Consider the following 17,112-nt stretch of genomic DNA (forward strand, 5'->3'; position numbering starts at 1 on the left):
CTCTTGTAGTTCATGGTCCTCCATTTCCATCTCACTCTGGGTCATTTCCTGGTCCATTTCCAGTTCTGCCTCACTCATCATGGTCTCTTTCTGTTTATTAATATCCTGTGTTTGTTTATGTTCTTCTTCTTTCTCCTTCTCCACTGGACTTCCTCCCATTGCCTAATCTACTTTTGTTATCTCTTCTTCTTCTTCGAGTACTTGGAACCTGTTCTGATTGATCTGTTGCCCTTTTATTCGATGTTGCTTTGGCCCCCTTTTGCCCCCTTTTCCTCTATGAACCACTTTGTGAAAGCTTTCAATATCTTTCATAGTGTTAGCTTTACTCTTGTTCTCTATTTTACTGAGAGGGCAATCTCTGAATAGGTGCCCATGCTCATGGCATCTGCGATATCTGAAATGAATATGTTCATAATCTACTGTTTGCACCCATTCTTCATAAAAAACTTCCAAGATTACCTCATCCGATAGAGCTCCAGAGAGATCCATCTCCACACATATTCTTGCAAAGGAAGTGTATTTTCCCCTTCTGGTGGCCTCAGAAGCTTTAACAAAACGCCCTAATTTATTTCCTATGGCAGATAATGATTTCGTTTGCCAGTAATCAAGAGGTAGAGAGTAGAGTCTTACCCAGACGAGACCGAAGTAAACGTCTCACACTCCGGGACAAAATTCATAATCCATGGCTGCATATAGAGGCCTGCTGCTGCATAGAAGTAGGGCCCTCCTTCAAACACTCTGTCTTTATCTTCAATATTTGTAAAGACCACAATGAAGAATCCCTTTGACCCAAGATGTAGGTCTATGCTTCCTTTTGGTTTCCAGTGGTATTTAATCCATGTTTGTAAAGCTTTTTCAGTGGGCCATAATCCCATGAATTTACAAATGATTGCATATGTCCGCATGTGGTCCCTGTGCGCCTGCAAAGCAGGATCATTTAAAACCACTCTAGGTGTGATCTCAGCTTTGGGTTTACATGGTCCCTTTTGTGCTTTGTCTTTTGTTCCCTGTTCCTTGTCTTCTTCCTCCTTTTTTTTGTGCTATTATTCTCCTTGGATTTGGTACAATCATGCTCCTCTTCAATGTTCCTTTTCCCTTCTTCTGAAGGACCTCTATCATTTTCTAATGGTTTCTTACCTCTACTGGCCACAGCCTGCTTATAGGAGGGAGTGGAGCTCCCTCCTTTGCGCCTTTCCATGGAGATCACCGCCTGCTGAAGTCTATAACCCTAGCTGTTCGCCCGCTCCCTACGGAAAATCTAGTAAAGTGTACAAACTTGTTCTCCTCTTTCATATTGTTGATTTTGGTCAATTTACTTATTTGTTCATAGCTAGAAAGCAAGCATAACCTGAGAAGTGTGAAACATGAATAATAAAATGTCATAAATGAATGGCAATGATTGAGTTGAGAGAATTTTGGCTATCATCACTTTTATTGGGAGAACAAAGTACTCTTATGCTTCCCCATAATGATTATGATCGCTAAAAGTATATACTTTCCCAATAATCTTACATGCATTCGATGATTGTATTTATATAGAGGCGGATGCCTTCATTTAGAAAACATTTTGGAAAAAGAGATTAGATCTCAAGTCCACGCCTAGAAATAAATGAATACCTTATGATATGTGCCCTTTCTTCTTATCATTTAGAGAAATTATAGTCCCTCGTGCTCTTGATAGTGATCTTCAACCATTATATATTACATTTTAATACTTTTATAGAATGTTTGCCAAATAATCTATATAAAAGTATTTACAACATCCACATACCTAAGCATTCACTAATACACCTTGAACTCCGCATTAAAATTTATACAAGCATTTTTACATTACTTACTAATTTTATTTATTTATTATAACTTATATGTTTCAACTCCTACCTTTATAACCATAACCATGGTATTATAATTTATATATAATTTGATCAAATATATTTTAAGCGTGAAAAACGGTTGTTAAAATAATACTAAAAAATAACATATAAAATGAAAAACTATGTTTTAAAATAATATTATTAAGAAAATAACCAATTAAATGATATAATTTTTTAAAATATAGGTAAGATCTCAAAATTTCATCAACCATATTTCAATAAAAATTATAACATTCTCCCTAAATCATTTCGATTTAATTTAAAAGAAATAAGTATATTCTTATTCTTTAATTTACAAACATTATTTGTGTGAGAAATTCCTGATTTAGATTGCATATCTTTATTCTTATCCTTTACTTTACAAACATTGCTCATGTGACAAGTTCCTCTGCCATAATTCGGATAAAATATATAAAAACCATGACAATGATTTTCTAATAGAAGAGTGCCCTAGAAAAGTTTGACAATATTTGGAAAGTTTCATAGTCACATGCAAAAAGAGGATACTTCCTTTCCCTTACGAAAATGATAAATTTTGGCAGAAAAGAGAGAATATATTTCGCCCTATTTCTAGAGATAGGTTGGATATTAGAAAGTATTCTTGGTCAGCAAAAGACCCTTACACTTTTCTCACCTTTAGTGCTGGAAAAAAACACATATTTTTAGGATTTAGCACAGATTTTATTTTTTTTTGCCGCTAAACAAAAACAACGTGCTGCCTTCGCTCCACTAAGAAGTATTTTCTCTGCATGATAAACTACTTGGGAAACCTAACTGAATCTTTTGAGGGGAAAAGAAATCAAACATAATTACATAAAGACGGTCAAATTAGCAGTCAATACCGCCTAGTTTAGCCGGTGTCTAGTCTTTCCCGTATAGCGGGGAACATGGTGATTATTAACGGCTTAAGTAAGTTATCTTCCAACAAAACCCAATGAAGTTTTTAAAAATTAGAAGTAGTTGTTATTTTCTAAATGAAAAAGTACCTTAATGATTTAATGTTAAACTTAATATATATATATATATATATTTTGAAAAAAATTTAAAAAATTATATATAAGTCTTTGATATTGTATTTCTGGATAAGTTTTAGAAAAAACGTGATGAGATAATGATTCCTCCTGGGTTAGGAAGATTGTTGATGAGATAATGATTCCTTCTGAGTTGAAGATTGTTGAGATTCGTCTCTATGAGACGGTTGTTGCCAAGCTTAAGACCTATGGAGGGTGGTCTAAAGATATCAAATGAAATATTCGGGTTAAGTAAGGGTGCCCCCTTTCCCCTACCCTTTTTGGTATATACATTGATAAGCTAGAGGAGTGTTTGGAAATCGCAGGGTGCAAGAGGGCCAAGCTTGCTGGTATTATTATTACTCTTCTCCTCTACGCCAATGATATCTTTCTTCTTGCTAGAAGCCATGAGGACAACTTAAGACTCTTCGTGACTATTGCTCCAAGATGGGTATGATGGTTAATACTGACAAGACTAAAATCAAGATAATTAAATGTAAAAAGATCACCCATGGAAATTTCGTCTATGATAACAATTACTTGGATCAGGTCTCTTATTATAAATATTTGGGTATTGACATTCCTTATCAACTCAACTGGAATTACAACATTGAAAAAATGATTATTGGAGGTTGGAAAGCTTATTATGAGTTTGAAAACAATTGCAAGGCTTTCGATCTTTGCATTTGGAGTAAAAAAAGGTTCCTCTTTGAGACCCTTGTCACCCCTATTGTCCTATACGGTTTTGAAGTCTGGGGTTACAGTATATCCAAAGAGTCATGGAGAAAGATTGAGATGATTCAAAAGCAATTCATAACCTACAATCTCAATATCAAGGGAAATACCCCCTATCCTATCCTCCTAATTGAAGCTAGTCTCTCCCCTATTGAAAGCAGGGCTATGTTTAAGTATCTAATGTATAAGAAGAAGCTTTACAACATGAAATCCAAGAGGCTTCCTAAAATTGCTTCTAACTTTAGTCAAAATCCCCACCTTCGCCTCAAGCATGGGTGGCATAAGGATGCCCAATCTTGGCTCAACCATTGGGGGATAAACAAAGGAGATCATCCAAGGCAGCAAGGATAGTGTCAAAGATACTATCACCTCCAAATTTAAGGATAAGCTATGGGATGATAAGGAGCTGGAGGGTAAAAGGAAGCTAAGATATTATAAGGAGGTGATCAATCCCACCCTTGAGAACCAAAATTATCTTTTTGTTTTGACCAACTCAGAGAAAAAGATGAACATTGCTAAGACTAATTCTCATGAGCTTCGAAGTGAAATTGGGCGGTGGTCTACTCCCAGGATGATAGAATTTGTCATCTTTGCCATACTAAGAGGATGGAGGATGAAAAATGCTTTCTTTTAGATTGTTCGGCTCTTATTCACATCCACTCTCATTTCTCTAACATCTGTCACACTTCCAATCTTCTTGACTTGTTAAGTCAACTCAACTATAGTGTCATACTTCCAATCTTCTTGACTTGTTAAGTCAACCCAACTATAGTAATCTTGGTGCACTTCTTTCCCTTCTTTTTGAGCACAAAAATAGGATTCTAAAGAATTACAATTAGATTTTTTTTTTCTTAAAGTCATAGCATTGATTTTAACGAAAATTAATCATCATCATTATCATATATATATTTAGTAGTTTACATTGCTAATTTATTTAGTAAATTTATTTTTATATAAAGTTAGGTAAGTGATAAAGTTATTTCTATACAAATTTTATAATTTTTTTAATAAATTTTAAAAGTGAATATATATATATATATATAGTTATAAAATAAATTTATAATAAAAATTATAAACATTCCCATATAAAACTAAATCTTATCAACAATGCCATACTCTTAGAAGTTTTGAGCTGGTTCGTCTGAAGCCGTGTTTACAACACCATAACCCAATTATGATGATGTCTCATCAAAATATGAGTAATATATAGGGTTGTTATTTAGTAATAATTTTTTTTTTCACAAAGTAACTAATCATATATATAACATATTTTAATATAATTTTAGATTAATATAATATTAAAAATTAATATAACTAAAAATTTTTCATAATTTTTTTTGTTAAATCATATCTATCAAATTTTATTTTGGATTTAAGTTTATAGACTCGTACAGTCATAGGATTAGAGATTGTGTATTTATATGGTCAAGAGTATAGTGAATATAAAAATGTTTTAAAATAAAATTAAAATAAATTATTTATAAAATATTTTGATTTTGAAATGAGTTGTAGTTTTTGGGCAAGTTGTATTGATAAATCATGGTAATGGCCCATGGTATTGTAACAAAGCTTATTTACAAGTTAATAATATCCATTTTAAAATGGGGTAAATATCTATTGTAGCTATGGTTTTATTGATAAACCATGGTATTGGCTCATGCTAGTGTAACAAAGCCTAAATTACTATGAATTAGATTTTTGTTTCTAGATTTTTTATTTTTTAATATAATTTGTATATCTGAAAATTCAATTTAAAGCGACAGAAATATCATCAACGGATTAAAAAAATAAAATATTCAACTTAATATTTATTATTTTCAAGACTTTAAAAAACTTCATAGGATCTGTTTAAAATTTTCAAAATTAATTTAAAGTCAACTTTTTGACCAAAATAAAAAACAATATAACCTACTTTGAGTAGGTATAATAAAATTAAAAAAATTATGAACCATTACATAGATTATAATGTCGTAGTCTCACCACACTGCTTTTTTTCCTTGAAAATCATGGAAATTCTAGTCATATTTTGATAAAATCCGGCAGGAATTTTTATAAATCTAAGTTATAGCTGTCAAACTTCAATATTTTGGGTGCCTTAAGGGTTTTTCATTGTGCTGAATCCATTTCCACCATTAAAAACAAGATTCAAAACTTGCTACTGCAAGATTTATTTTTTGAAATTTTTTTGCCCAAATTCCAGCTACTTTTAGCCATCCAAACAATTCCTTTACTTCCCTAAACGGCACCAATTATAATTATCTCTAATAAAAATAAAAAGAATTTGATTAATTATATTTGATTTGAATTTCATATATATATATATTATTTTTCTATATAAAAATATGGTTTTTAATTTAAATTTCCGTGGATTCTCACAAACCATGAAACTTGAGAGATGCCTAAATCAAACTGATAGTGACCCTAAGATGCCTAAATAAAACTGATAGTCACCATAAGATGCCTAAATCAACTGGTAGTGACCCTTTTTATTAGACGAACAATATAACCATTTATGACAAGTGACAAGTGTTTATGTGGTTAATTATACTTTCACGAAGCATTCTTTACTATCCCGAGAGGGTGGGATTGTAATTTTGTTTTCATTCTTTTATGTGGGTATGGAAGTTTTAGCTATGGGTTTAGAGGAGATGTTTAGTATTTCTTAATTTTTTAATAAAAAAGGTTTAGGTTTAGTTGTAGTTGGAAGAAAGGTTTTAAAGTATTTCAGTAAATGTTTTTTTTTGAAAAATTGGGAAGATTTTTGGGAATAATGAATTTATCATTTTGTTATAAGTTGTATTTTAGTTTATATTTTGAGAACTTATTCGGAAAAGGTTTTAATTTGGTAATGTGTTTTTTGGTTTGGTTTAAAGAATTTTGTAAGCAGTAATAAAATGAGATTGTATAAATTTGTTTTTGTTTGTTTTTGTTTTTAAAGATAAGTTTAATATAGATTTATTTTAAATATGGATCTAATTTTTTCACGAACAAACTTTTCAATGAATCGACATCATTTAAATGTTTAATGGGCTATAGAATGAGCCTCTCAATTCAATAAAACAATTTTAAGTTAATATTCCACATAAATGTTTAAAAAGAATAAAATGACAAATCACTCAAATCACCTTTGTGTTGCTTGTATATGATATGAATGCCTCTATGATGTCTATGAAGAGATTGTAACACAAACAATGAGAAGAATCAAAACAGGAGAAGGGATTGAGAAAACAATTATGAAAAGAAATTGAAAGTTAAAATAAAATAAATGCTTAGATTAATGAGTCAAAAGAAAAATAATCGTAAGGGAGGTAGGAAAAACAATGAAAAAAAAAAAAAAACATAAAGATTTAATAAAAGATCAACAAGGAAAAATAAAAAAAACATAAAGATTTAATAAAATAATTACAAGAACAAGTCAAGTGTTTAAAATTAGAGAAAAATTATAGTCTTACAAATATAAGGCAGTAAACACTCTAAACATGCAGGGAGCAAAATCAATCCATACTATCCTAAGTTATAGAAAGATCGAACATTGAAGGATGACAACAAAAACATTTAATCTTAGAATGTATGACAAGTTAATAACTTTGTTAGGTTAGTTTATGATAGCAACATTAAAATTCTAAGAATAAATAAATAGAATGTAAATGAAACTATTTTTCAATATTTTGATTTTTTTAATATTATTATTATTAGAAATTTAAGAAATGTGGTTATATATATATTTTTTTAAATTAATAAAAATAATATCATTAAAAAATAAAATTAGAATTTTTATTTTAATGTGGAATTTAAATATTTGGTTTTTTCATTATATAATTTTCAATTTAATTAAATATTTTTATTATTTAAATTTTATTTTTTAAATATATAAATATATTCCATATTTTATTTTTTTAATTACTTTATATTAAAACTTATAATTGCAATAAAATTTAACTAAATTTTGAAAAAAAATGTATTAAAATAGATTACTTTAAACTTTAGTCTTTCATGAAATTAAAAGAAGAAAACTAAATAGGGTAAAATTTTAAAATTAAATATTTATGAGAAATTTATTTGATATTTAAAATTAGTTATCAAATCTGTCTTTTTGCTAAAAAAATTCAACATTTTAGTGAATAAGTTTTGGACAAAGCAAAAGAAAAATCCTTCTTGATTTATTAATAATTATGAAATTAGAATTATTTCAAATTTTTAATTTAAAAATAAATTAAATCTATTTTCTCGGGATGCTTAATTGTTAATCCCAAATACGTGAAATGGTTGAAACTCCAGAGACTCAGGTTCAAATCTCTTTGTTGAGGAAATGGTATGTGAAATGGTTGAAACTCCAGAGACCTAGGTTCAAATGCCCTTGTTGCGACCTAGGAAATGGTATGTGAAATGGTTGAAACTCCGGAGACCCAAGTTCAAATCGCCTTGTTGCTACTTAGGGAATGATATGTGAAATGGTTGAAACTGGAAGAAATGGTATGTGAAATGGTTGAAACTCCCTTGGTTCAAAATCCCCTTGTTGGGGCTTAGGAAATAGTATGTGAAATGAAATGGCTGAAACTCCAGAGACCCAGGTTCAAATCCCCTTGTTGCGACCTAGGAAATGGTATGTGAAATGGTTGAAACTCCAGAGACCCAAGTTCAAATCCCCTTGTTGCGACCTAGGAAATGGTTGAAACTAGAGAGACCCACGTTCAAATCCCAAATCCCTTTGTTGCGAATTTGGAAATAGTTGAAACTTGAGAGACCAAGGAAAAAAAGACACACCCTAGCCCCTAAAAATTTTAAAATAATTGTGTTAGTAAAGCGCTGCTGGGTTCCTCTGGGCCACAGAAAAAAGGATAAATAAAATCTCGCAACCCAAAATTATACAAATAAAATTCTCTTAATTAAGAACAACGGTAACTTCCAGTAGTTACTGGAAAATAAAATAAGGAATTGAGTTTTTACAAATTCCTCGCTGGAAAACTAATTTTTTAAAACAGATTGCGTTTATCCACATAGGTCCTTGCTGGAGAAACGAGTGACGTTGCATACTTCCAGAAACGATCAGATCTTAGGAGAGCGATGAGCGCCGAGGAAATGATTCGATAATTTTTTATGTGGCTGAACGAAACTGACGAGATATAAATGTACGATGGCGGAAGCTGCGTGCAGAATATTCCGTAGAATCCTTTTTGTTTACTTCGTCTGTGCAAGGGAGTGTCGGGCTGGAAAGGGATGCGTGATAACCTGCATGGTAGCTCCTCCTCCCACTCGCCTGATGATAACAAGTATTGTTCTCCGGCCACATTCACTGTTTGGAAGAAATCACTCCTCTTCAATGGCGAAGGCTTCACAGTCTTTGATTCTTCCGGAAATCTGGTCTTCAGGGTCGATAATTACGCATCCAAAATTGAACGTGAGCTCTTCCTCATGGATGCTGTGGGTAATGTTCTACTCACACTACACCGTGACAAGGTATTGTAATATCTCTAGGGGCTACACTCATCAGAGAATTTCACCACTTTGATTAAAATTTCAGTAACTTCCTGGCTAGGTACCTTTCATATGGATTAATTGTTTTGAATTGGGTCTTTGCATCCTTTCATATCGATTAATTTTGTTTTGAATTGGGCCTTCCAGCGATTGAGTCTGAGCCAGAGATGGGAAGCATTTAGAGGAGACGGTGTTGGCTGTGGGAAGCCAGAGTTCAGTGTTATTATAAAGTCTTCTTGTTGGCTCTTCTCAAGCAAAGCCCTAGCCAAAGTGTTGGTTACTCAGTCAGAGGGAGAAAAAAATTACAGAGAGACTTGCCATTACGATTATCAAATCGAGGGATCCCTCTGTAACCCTTCTTCATTCACTATATTCAGCGCCTCTCGTCAAATTATCGCTCAGGTTTGTTATATCCATATAATGATTGATATACGTAAATATATTGACAGAAAGTGAAGGACATGTTTGACCAATATGGAATTAGTTCCTTCATTGGTTCCTTTGGTTTGGTGGCGAACGCAGGTCAAACCAAAAGAAGCGACATCTGAGATAATGTTAGGAGACGATGTGCTCGGACTTGTAGTGCAGCCTGGAATAGATCAAACCTTCGTTATGGGACTCGTTATTATATTCATTCAGCTTATTAGCACTTAAAATAAGGAGCAGATAGTCCATGGCCAGCAGCTCAATTAATGAATCATGTTATTATATTCATTTAGGTTATTAGCACTTAGGAGCAGATAGTACATGGCCACTGGTTGAGTGGCTCAATTATGGTGTTAATTGAATCATAATGTTAGTGTTATAAAGTATTATGTAAATTATATTATAGTGTTAATATTAGTATTATGAAATATTATGTAAGTTATAAATATTTTTTTTTCATTATTTATTAGTATTAAAATTCCAAAATATTAATACTCCAAATATAATTATAACGCTTATCTGTATGCTATATATGGTCAATTTAAATTCAGTAGCATATTCTGATTACCATTTCAATATCCATGGTCTGATCATCCGCTGAAGTTTGCATTGGCAGAAAAATAAATATTTCATTGGAAGTAAATGTCACCGTAGTTTTCTGGTCAGGCGCATGTGCAATGTTGTAAACCATGTCATGATTTTTCTTTATTATTAGTGAGGACAGGTTTCTCTAGTTATTTGTGCAGAAACCCAATGTAAGGATGGGCTTCTCTGGTTATTCGTGAAGATTTTTTTTTGGGAAAAGAACACGTCCCAATCCCAAATCTTGCTGCACATTTCTTTCATTTGCGTCGCAGTCTCGTCGTCGCTTCTTAAACCGCATCCCATGGATGATTTGATGGGTGCTACCAAATCAATATGTGCGTTGTGCAATTTTGGAATGTCCGCCTACCTCGATACTCTCCAGAAATAGCTGTTTCTGCATGCCTACCTCGATGCTCTCCAGAAATGGTTCGTCCAAAATTATTGGAAGTAGATAGAGATACACTGACTTGTCCCTCTGGTGTACTGCAGCCTCGCTTCATTTAGCTTGTATAAGGGTGAGGTTTATTTCGGTTTATTAATGTGGTTAGGTTGTATATGTTTATTGTTAAATTTATATTTGTTTAAATTTAATGCTCTATATACATCTTGATTGTATTAGGGCATATGGTCGGGGAAATTTTGGTTGCCTTTGCATAAGTTACATTCAAGTTGTCATGTAATCTAAGTTAAAATAAACATATAATTAACAAAAAATTGCATTAAAACATAGTTGGAAAACTTGACTATATCTAAAATTATACTTTCCTAAGAGAGGCCACACGGAAGACAAAAGGTTGCGAGTTCAAAATATACTATACATATGCTACAATGCAGACTTTTAAGGCCATCAAAGCAAGCCAAGTAAATATGAAATTGCGAAACTAAAGACATAACAAGAGATTGGGAAGAGGAATCTTCCTGCAATCTAGATCGAGTCCTTTGTTGGTAGCCCGACCCCCACCCTCTTGCATGCAAGACACCCCTCTTGCGGACTGGAGATCCTTCTGAATAAATTGCGAGCAAACCTTCTTGAGAGGAGAGTCTGTTAGGAGATGCTATGTGGAGGATATCCTAGGCGAGGAGTCGAGACAACCATGGTTAGCCAACATCTATACAACCTTGTTCCCCGTTATTCGGATGTGGGTGGGAATGATGACCAGGATATTGGTAATTTGAGAGGAGGCTCAATGTAGTAATTCTTCAAGTTGCCAACTTTTGGAAACTGTATACACAGGAGTACCATTTTGGAGTTTGCGGAGCATATTGACTATGAGCTAGGAGTCTCCTTCCACGAAGAGCTTGGATAAGCCTTCTTTTTGTGCTATTTCCAATCCTTTGATGAGGGTTGTAAGTTTTGCAACATTGTTGTTATTAATGCCAAGTATCCTAGAATATATGAAGAGTGGAAGGCCAAGGTGATTTCTAAAGGTTCCACCATAGCCACTTGGACAAGGATTTCCTTTTGAAGTAGCATCAAAAATCAGTTTGAGAAAGGAGAGGGGCGGCAAGGACCATGAGGATGTGATAGCCAAAGTAGGAAATCAAAAAGAGGAGGGAGAGAGGGGAAATTAGAACAAGGTTCCAATTATTAAGGAGCCTAGCTTCATGTCCATTTGCTTCCCAATATTGAAGGGACCAGGGGAGAGCGATAATGGTTTCACTAATGTTCCTTTGGATAATGCTCCAAAGAGAGTGAAGAGGAAGAGAGGGATTTTTGAAAATGCGTCAATTTCATTCCTTCCATGTCGCCCATAGCAGGCAACTGAGAGAGAGTGTCTAGATTCAATTGAGAATGGGATTGGAGAAGGCATGATTCCTCTATTGAGAAATGGTTTTTTGGAATGCCAAGAGGGTCTTGATCTGAGCGGTTAAGGAAACCTTCCAATCGAAGCTAGAGGAAGTTTGAATAGGTATAACTATTAAATAGATGTTCAATACTTTTAGAGTTAGAACCATAAAAAGAAGGAAATTTTTGGCCAAATATTTTGTTTCCAAATGTTGATCTAGACACCTTCTACTAGTATTTCTTGATGCCCCACTCCTAGATAATATGCTTCTAAAATAGTGAAGGAGCCTTTTGAACTGTAGCCCCATTAGAGTATCTAGCTGGGAGGAGTATGGGATTAATCCTCGTTGTAGGTTACACCAAAACTAATTCCACTATTCCTCCTCTAGATTGGGATGCCATTATTCTTTTGGTAGCGATAGCCTCAACTATTGGCTTGTTTCAAGGCATTTCTAATATTCAGTGATTGTTATTAGATCTTGTGCAGTCATTTGTAGGTGTAGGTCATCCAGTTGTCACCGATCTCAAAGCTTAGGAGTTGTTGCCATGAATCATCCAAGAATAGAGCAATGCTCCCATCCTTTACATCCCAAAAGCATTGTTATGGAATTAGGCACATTCCTTTTTTGGCTAATGTCCATATGAACGAGCCAGAGAAGGGAAAATGCATTCAGATGAGATGTCAAAGGGGGGTGTGAGGGCCATATTTCCAATTCCATGTGCATTTCCATATAACTAAGCCTCCTTGTATCCATCTGATGAGCCTAGGTATTGCAGCAATAATGTTGCAACTCCCAAGGCTACCAGCTTTACTTATCAACCTGCAGTTCGTACAAACTTGGAGGTGACAGTGCTATATGCACAAGTAGAAGTGAAGGTCATGCCTATTGTCACTGTTTATAGAGTCAGAAGAAGCTTTAATTCTTTGATGGAAGGAGAGCAAACCTTATTCTAAGAGAGAGTTACTTCTACTGTAGTAATGAAGAAAACAACATGAAATGCTAAACTTGCACCATAACCCAACTTAATCAATCAAACAGTTATGCTAAGCAGAATTGGTAATTTAACATTAACCTAATGCTAATTATCTATGTTGCAGAAGAAAAGAAACATTAAAACTAGACTAAGGTGTGGCAAAGAAACTTAGGCTAAATTGATTTTCAAGCAAAAGAGCGATCAGAGGTTGAAATCAATGAAAGCAGGACGTAAGGATGTAGTAGCACATAGGGACTGTTGGATCGATTAGTGAAAAAAATATGGATGGTGGAGATTATGTCGTGGACGCAAAGTCAAGAGATGGACTGGTGGAATCAATCATTAGACAGACGGCGGAGATCGGCCAAGCCAGTTGGTGATCGGGTGAAGCAACTGACGTCGGATCGGATGAGGCAGATCGATAGTGGGAGTTTAAGGCAATAAAGTGATCAAGTGATGTGATGGCCGTTAGATCAGGAGGAAAATCGACGGTGGAGATGGTAGCGCTTAAAGGAACGTGCAAAAATGGGGGAGCAAGTTTAGAGGGTGGTAAGCGGTATATTGCGCGCCCTCAAAGCTATAAGTGGTTTTCTAAAATTTTATGCAATTAGCCTCCCTGGGCGTCACGTAGCATGGGGAAACCACCCATTTCGCATGTTTTCGGGCGGATAACGGTCGGACAAAAATCCATGCGTAAGCCATTGGATCAGGCAGGGCTGATCAACATTGGAGATTGGCCAAGCTAGTTGGCGATCGGGTGAAGCGACAGCTGTCGGATCAGATAAGGCAAATTGATGGTGGGGACTTAAAGTTCATAAAGTGAATGGTGGACTCCACACGAGGTGAATGTTGAAGAAAATAGTGAATCAGACGGTGATTGTGAAGGTTTGTTGGTGATCGGATGACAAGAAAGTGATGGAGGGGGAACGTTCTGGAGGCGGTTTCAAAGGAAAATGACAGAGAAAACTAGTGCCGGTAAACAACTAACTGCACTTAAACAACAAACTCCATAGCCCATGCGAGAACCATAGACTATGTTTTTGGGGTTGCTGGAGGGTCTCTGCCTCAAGTCGTGGTCCCAAAGGGAGGAGATGAGGCCGATACACCTGCACACAACCTGATAGTAATCTTTTCCTCTAATCCAACTTGTGAATTAAAAAAACAAATGAAAGTAATAAAACAGATGCAACTACTAAAATAGATGAATAGAAACAGGAAGCTATTCAAATAAATGAACAGAACTGGAAAGCTGCTTAACCAAATGAATCAGAACCAAAAACTTCTTGAGCAAATGAATAAGCAAACCATGAAACTACTTAACAAATAAGGATAAAAAAACTCTATGCTAGAATAACAATACAATAAAGAGGAGCTGTGGCTGCTTGGGTTGGGCCATAACCCAAGAGCTTCATCCCTCGAAGTTTAACTCAGAGCTGGCTTAAACATAACTCATCTTCATTATAGAAACCATGGATTACAGAGGAAATTCACAAGTCTTTGTAGTTCAGAAATAAAACAAAGTTTTACAAATGAAGTCTGAATCCTAATGAGGTCCTAAACCTCTTCTACTTATACATTTGGTAAACTATTTTCTGTCTTTTTCACTTGCTCGACTATCTTCTAGTCTTCAAAGTGATGGTTGTTTGCACTCCGAGATGGTGGAGGAATATTCGAAAGGAGGGGTAGTAAATGAGGAGGACCTACCTCCTATAGGTACTCTCCCTTGTCCCATTTGAGTCTTTTCCAAGGTCTTCACCATAGTTCTTTGCTTTTATCCTTTATACCTGCATTTTTCCTTGCTTTTACCCCTTTATTCCTACATTACACACACATTAGACCACAAAGCCAAATATCCAACTCTAACTCATTTCATAAACAAAATATAATCAAAAGTATGCAATAAGTTGTGATAATAGTTGGTTTGACTAAGCTAGGAGGTGAATTAAGGCCAATTAAGGCCCATATAATTACTCAATAACGTGGCTCATCGTCACCCCCTTACTGAAAGTGTTGCTCATCCTCTAAGCAACTTAGTCAATGTCCATGTCCTTCATGGCTCTGGTAGCCTCTTTGACATCCCTTTCTTTTGTTGTGGTCTCTTCTTCTTGTTTACAGAAGCCCGCTTTCCTTTCTGCTTCTTCCCACTGCCTCTTTTCCTCTTCTTCCTTTATCTGATCTTCAAATTGTGTGGCAGTGTGTTCTATTTTAGCATACATGTATATTATCATCTCTTAGTAGCTTAAATATATCCCAAAAATGTGAAATTGCTTGCCCCTGGGCAGTAAGATAACTAAGTGCCAGTTGAGGATCATTTGCAATTAGATTATGGGTGCTGAGTAGGGCCATGGGATTTGATTGTTCAAATCTGATGAAAAGAGGTTTATTTTGCTCTTTGGCCAATATTTTTTTATCTCAGCCCTTGACTCCTCATGGTTCATCCATGATGCCAAAGCCATTAATTGTAGATCTCCTAGCTCTACATTAGGATCACAAGTCTTGGTAGTTCAGAAATAAAACAGAGTTTTACAAATGAAGTCTGAATCCTAGTGAGGTCCTAACCCTCTCTATTTATACATATGAAGTCTCCAACTACATCCTCTCAAATTAGGGTGGTTTGGCTCCCCACTCAAAATAAACTGTTTTTTGTCCTTTTCACTTTCTTGACTGTCTTTTAGTCCTCATGATGTGACTGTTTTCACTCCAAGTTGGTGGAGGAATATTCAAATGGAGGGGTAGTAGATGAGGAGGATTAACCTCGTATAATTCCTCTACCTTGTCCCATTTGAGTCTTGACCAAGGTATTTGCTATAGTTCTTTGCTTTTATCCTTTATAGATACATTTCTCCTTGATTTTATCCTTTATTCCTGCATTATATGCACATTAGATCACAAAGCCAAATATCAAACTCTAACTCATTTCATAAACAAAATATAATCAAAAGTATGCAATAAATTGTGAGAATAGTTGGTTTTACTACACTAGGAGGTGAATTAAGGCCAATTAAGGCCCATATAATTACTCAATAATGAGGCTCATCATCACCCCCCTAATGAAAGTGTTTCTCATCCTCTGAGCAACTTAGTGGCTCTGGTAGCCTCTCTGACATCCCATGCTTTTGCTATGGTCTCTTCTTATTGTTCATAGAAGCCTGCTTTCCTTTCTGCTTCTTCTCACTACCTCTTTTCCTCTTATTATTTTCTATGATTTTAAAACTATGGGGCAGAGTGTTCTATTTTAGTAGGCATGTATATTATCATCTCTTATCAACTTAAATATATGCTCAAAATTGAAATTGCTTGCCCTTGGGCAGCAAGATATCTATGTTCCAGGTGAGATCATTGGCAACTAGATTATGGGTGTTGAATAGGGCCATGGGATTTGATTGTTCAGCTCTGATGAAAAGAGGTTCATTTTTCTCTCTGGCCAATATTCTTTCATCTCTACAGCCCTTGAATTCTCATGGTTTAGCCATGATGCCAAAGCCATTAATTGTAGATCTCCTAGCTCTGCATTAGGATCCCAATTATTCATGTCTGTGAGGGCCAAGTTATGCAAGTAAAACTCAGCCATTTTGGCCCCATCCTTTAGTGCGCTTTGATCACAAAGATCAATAAATTGTCTGTAGTCCTGAAATGGAATGGTGCTCCTTTGTGCTAGTGTTTTAATTTGAAATTGCAGCCATTGTTCTCTGAGGTAAAGAGCATAAGATTTAGCTGGCATCCTACACTGGATGGCCTCCAAGGAGAGGTTGGTCGTATATGCTGGCTAGTTTTCCTTTTCCTGCAGCTGTCCTCTCTGTTTTTCTTATCTTCTTCCTTTTGTTGTTCTTTCTCATCTCCATCAGTTTCTTCCTATGTTTCAGCATCATCCTCCTTGTGTTTCAACATGGTCCCCTGTATTAGTTTCTTCTTCTGTTTATCTCATCTCATCTAGCTTTGTATCATCTTCTTGTTTTGCCTCCTCTTCACTGACATAAGGACTAACATTATAGATGAGGGTTTTGATGTCATCCTCTGCTGGTAAGTCTCTAAAGATTGACCATTTCATAGGGATCCTGAGGTTTTGGAGGGCATCCTCAATGAGGATTCTGATCAAATCATGGTGAGCCAACTGTTGGGAATCCCCTTCCTTTACTTTCTTGCTGGAGTCTATGAGTGACTGCATCAAGAAATAAGGTATGTTGAGTCTTTAGTGAACTGGTGTTTCTACCCCAAATCTTAATTCTTCAAACATTCTCAAATGGCT

The 17,112-nt window shown here is 35.0% G+C and overlaps 1 protein-coding gene across 1 annotated transcript; it reads left to right on the forward strand.

Moving 5' to 3' along the window:
• The first annotated feature begins 8,836 nt into the window (after positions 1-8,836).
• LOC149200712 (protein LURP-one-related 11-like) lies at positions 8,837-9,748 on the forward strand. The gene is made up of 3 exons (XM_089401042.1): positions 8,837-9,076; positions 9,242-9,496; positions 9,617-9,748. Exons 1-3 carry the CDS (start codon positions 8,837-8,839, stop codon positions 9,746-9,748), a joined length of 627 nt encoding a protein of 208 aa, XP_089257168.1.
• Positions 9,749-17,112: the final 7,364 nt, after the last annotated feature.

The sequence above is a fragment of the Pinus tabuliformis genome, chromosome 2_1, assembly GCF_031772625.1.
Source record: "Pinus tabuliformis cultivar Carrire ecotype Pingquan chromosome 2_1, CPIR1, whole genome shotgun sequence".
Classification (NCBI taxonomy): Eukaryota; Viridiplantae; Streptophyta; class Pinopsida; order Pinales; family Pinaceae; genus Pinus; species Pinus tabuliformis.

Excerpts from the sequence above, each read along its gene's own strand:
- LOC149200712 (XM_089401042.1), top strand. The coding sequence starts at position 8,837 with ATGCGTGATAACCTGCATGGTAGCTCCTCCTCCCACTCGCCTGATGAT. Across the intron at positions 9,077-9,241 it reads TCACACTACACCGTGACAAG|CGATTGAGTCTGAGCCAGAG; the intron begins GTATTGTAATAT and ends TGGGCCTTCCAG. Across the intron at positions 9,497-9,616 it reads CTCGTCAAATTATCGCTCAG|GTCAAACCAAAAGAAGCGAC; the intron begins GTTTGTTATATC and ends TGGCGAACGCAG.